This window comes from Akebia trifoliata, chromosome 7 (assembly GCF_017979445.1).
Source record: "Akebia trifoliata isolate Shusen 1 chromosome 7, ASM1797944v1, whole genome shotgun sequence".
Classification (NCBI taxonomy): Eukaryota; Viridiplantae; Streptophyta; class Magnoliopsida; order Ranunculales; family Lardizabalaceae; genus Akebia; species Akebia trifoliata.
Window position 1 is genome coordinate 3889626 of NC_141381.1, and position 2694 is coordinate 3892319.

General features: G+C 41.3%; 1 protein-coding gene across 1 annotated transcript; it reads right to left on the reverse strand.

Moving 5' to 3' along the window:
• Nucleotides 1-322: 322 nt before the first annotated feature.
• On the reverse strand, nucleotides 323-2425 carry LOC147398028 (DELLA protein GAI1-like). The gene has a single exon (XM_086447144.1). It carries the CDS (start codon nucleotides 2292-2294, stop codon nucleotides 603-605), a length of 1692 nt encoding a protein of 563 aa, XP_086303270.1. The 5' UTR covers nucleotides 2295-2425; the 3' UTR covers nucleotides 323-602.
• Nucleotides 2426-2694: the final 269 nt, after the last annotated feature.

Below are 2694 nucleotides of genomic sequence, written 5' to 3' on the forward strand. Positions count from 1 at the left end.
TCTTGCTGTCTGATTTGTGATTATCTCAAGGTAATATGTGTTTTAGGATAAAATTAAAATATTATTATTGCCACACCAACTTTTGCTAACACCACCCCAAGCGTGTGCTAACACATCAAAGCCCTACCAAAAAGGCATGTTTGTTAAAAAGAAATTATGGGAAATCAATTTTCCTCAGAAAATACAAATTGCATTTAAAAAGCATTTCCATTTCTCCCTCCAACAAAGAAATTGTTTTCAGGTAAACGGCCCAATTCTAGTATTTGTTTATGTTTTAGTAAGGTTGAATAAATGAGTGCTTTTCAAAAGCAAAGAGAAAAAGTAGAATCAACTAAGATAGTTTCCAGGTTTCTAGTTACACATGGCATAATCTCATTAGTGCTGGATGCTTATGGTGTCCAACAAAATTGGACACTATATTTATCCATAATTTATTAAGATAGATATTTAATTACCAATAACTTTTTAACCACCCTTACATTACGAGAAAAAAAAAAAAGAGCACAACGGACATACATACATACAAAAAAGAAAAAAAAAAGACACAATTTGGTTGGGTTGACTCGCATGGTCTCACTAGTTAAAGTGACTGAGTTGACTCATTAGAGATCGGAGGAAGCAAGTTGCCACGCTGACGTGGCAATTAGTGGGCGAGTATGCCAGCCAAGCATGAGAGATCCATCGTTTTCTTCCACCCTGTAACCGTCCCCACCAGCAAACAAAGCCAATAACATACTCGCTTGCTTAAACGCGTTAGACCCAAGATGAACCGGATCAAACCCGGTCGATCTCATCCTGGTTCGCCACTGAACCAAATTCTCATGTCTCTCAACCCGGTCCACACCTTCACAAGCCACAACATTACAGATCTGCCGGCCCAAATAAACCTCCGACATCAACAAATCTTGACGGTTAACTGCTCCACAACCCTCCAACGAATCGAACATAGTCGAGTAATAATGCAGAGATTCAGTAAACCGGTCCAAGAAAACCGGTCCGTTATGGTTCGCTTCTTGTTCAACAACGGTCACAATCTTGGGCTTCATCTTCTTTATCGTCGCCAACACCTTCTCAATCGCACCTGGTTGAGCCAGTAAGCGATGTAACTCAAAAACTGAGTTAACTGCAACTGACTCACCGGGTCGAATATCAAGCATCGACGAGTCGAGATCTGCTAGACTATTGGCTACAAACCCTTTGAACTCGAATTCGACATGAATGGTTTCAGCCAATTGGGCTAATTTCAAACCAACTTGTTGTAACGTATCGGTGTTATCGGGTTGTGGAGGACCGATACCTGTTAATCGGAACGTTGGAGGTCCTCCAGGACGTAAAGCTAAAGCCTGCATCAATGCGGGCCACTGCAATCCTTGTTTCATACTGAAATCGATAACATGGACTCTGTTTTTTCCTGCAAAAGCTTCAAGAATCGCTTGATTTGCTGTAAAATGGGCGAATTTGAGATACGGACACGTTTCGTAGAAGTGCATCTGTAGTATATCGGAGAAGGAAGAATCTAGAGATTCTCTTTGTGGGTAGAATCTGTAGATTCGACGAGCTAGGGCTTCTGCGAAGTAGATCGAAACCTTACTCATCGATCCGGATAGAGAAACAGCAAGTAATCCGATCTGTTTGACGAGTGCATCGGCTAATTTGAAATTCTCTTCTTGAATCGCCCCTGCACAGGCCATCAAAGTGTGAACGAGTCGGATCCCTGTTTCTTGCGAGTCAACAAGTACAACTTGCCGAGTCGACTCGGTTAAAACCCTAGCTTCCACTGATGAGTCTTGTTGTTTCAGTTTGATTCGTTTCTTATCTCTTTCTCCGTAAATCGCTCCACCAGGAATCGCTCTCAGATCGTAATTCGAAGAACTAGGTTCATCGTAGATCTGAGTTGAATTGGGGTAATCAACGGTGGTGATGGTGGACGATTCAGCGGGAGCAGAGATTGGGTCAAAATTAGGGTTTGGGTTGAGTTCAGAAATCATGGATTCAAGCCATGTTGAGAGATCAGATGGGTTGTAATGGACGGTCTCTGATGAGAGATGAGAGAGAAGACCGTCCTCCTGACCGTTCCCTAACGCCATCTCTAGTTGTTCTAGCTTCGAAGCAACCTCAGCCATGTCTGAAGATCTCACCTTGTAACCTAAAACGGCTAGAAGTTCATCGACCCCTGCATCTGGTTGTTGTGTTTCTTCCCAAATCTTCGTCTTTCCTGAACTTTCCGCCATTGAAGAAGTTTCACCAACACCACTACTACTTCCGCCACTGTTGAGTTGGTACTCCCTTTTCATGGTTTCTCTTCTGTGATTCAAATTTCAGAGAAAAATGGAGAAAAAATTGTGAGCTTCGATGAACCAAAAACAGGGCAGAGTGCAGAGCCCTAAGCCCCTAAGAGATAAGAGAAAGAGAGGGGAAAGAGGGTTAGAAAAAGAAAATATAGGTGAAGGGGCCCTAAAGTAAAGTATTTGTTATGATTTGTTAGAGTTAAATCCCTAGATAAAGATGTTTATTTAATATTTCACATTTAATTTGGAAATATTTTGAGTTTTCACCTTTGACCACTGACACAACACTACTCACTCTCTCTCTCTCCTTTCTTTTTTATAGAGCTAAACTTTTTTTTTTTTTTTTTTTTCTAACGGTTATTAATGGCCGTTGGATTTGCCCAAAGCCTCAAACTATATCAATTCA

Coding starts and splice junctions, on each gene's coding strand:
- LOC147398028 (XM_086447144.1), bottom strand. CDS start 2,294: ATGAAAAGGGAGTACCAACTCAACAGTGGCGGAAGTAGTAGTGGTGTT.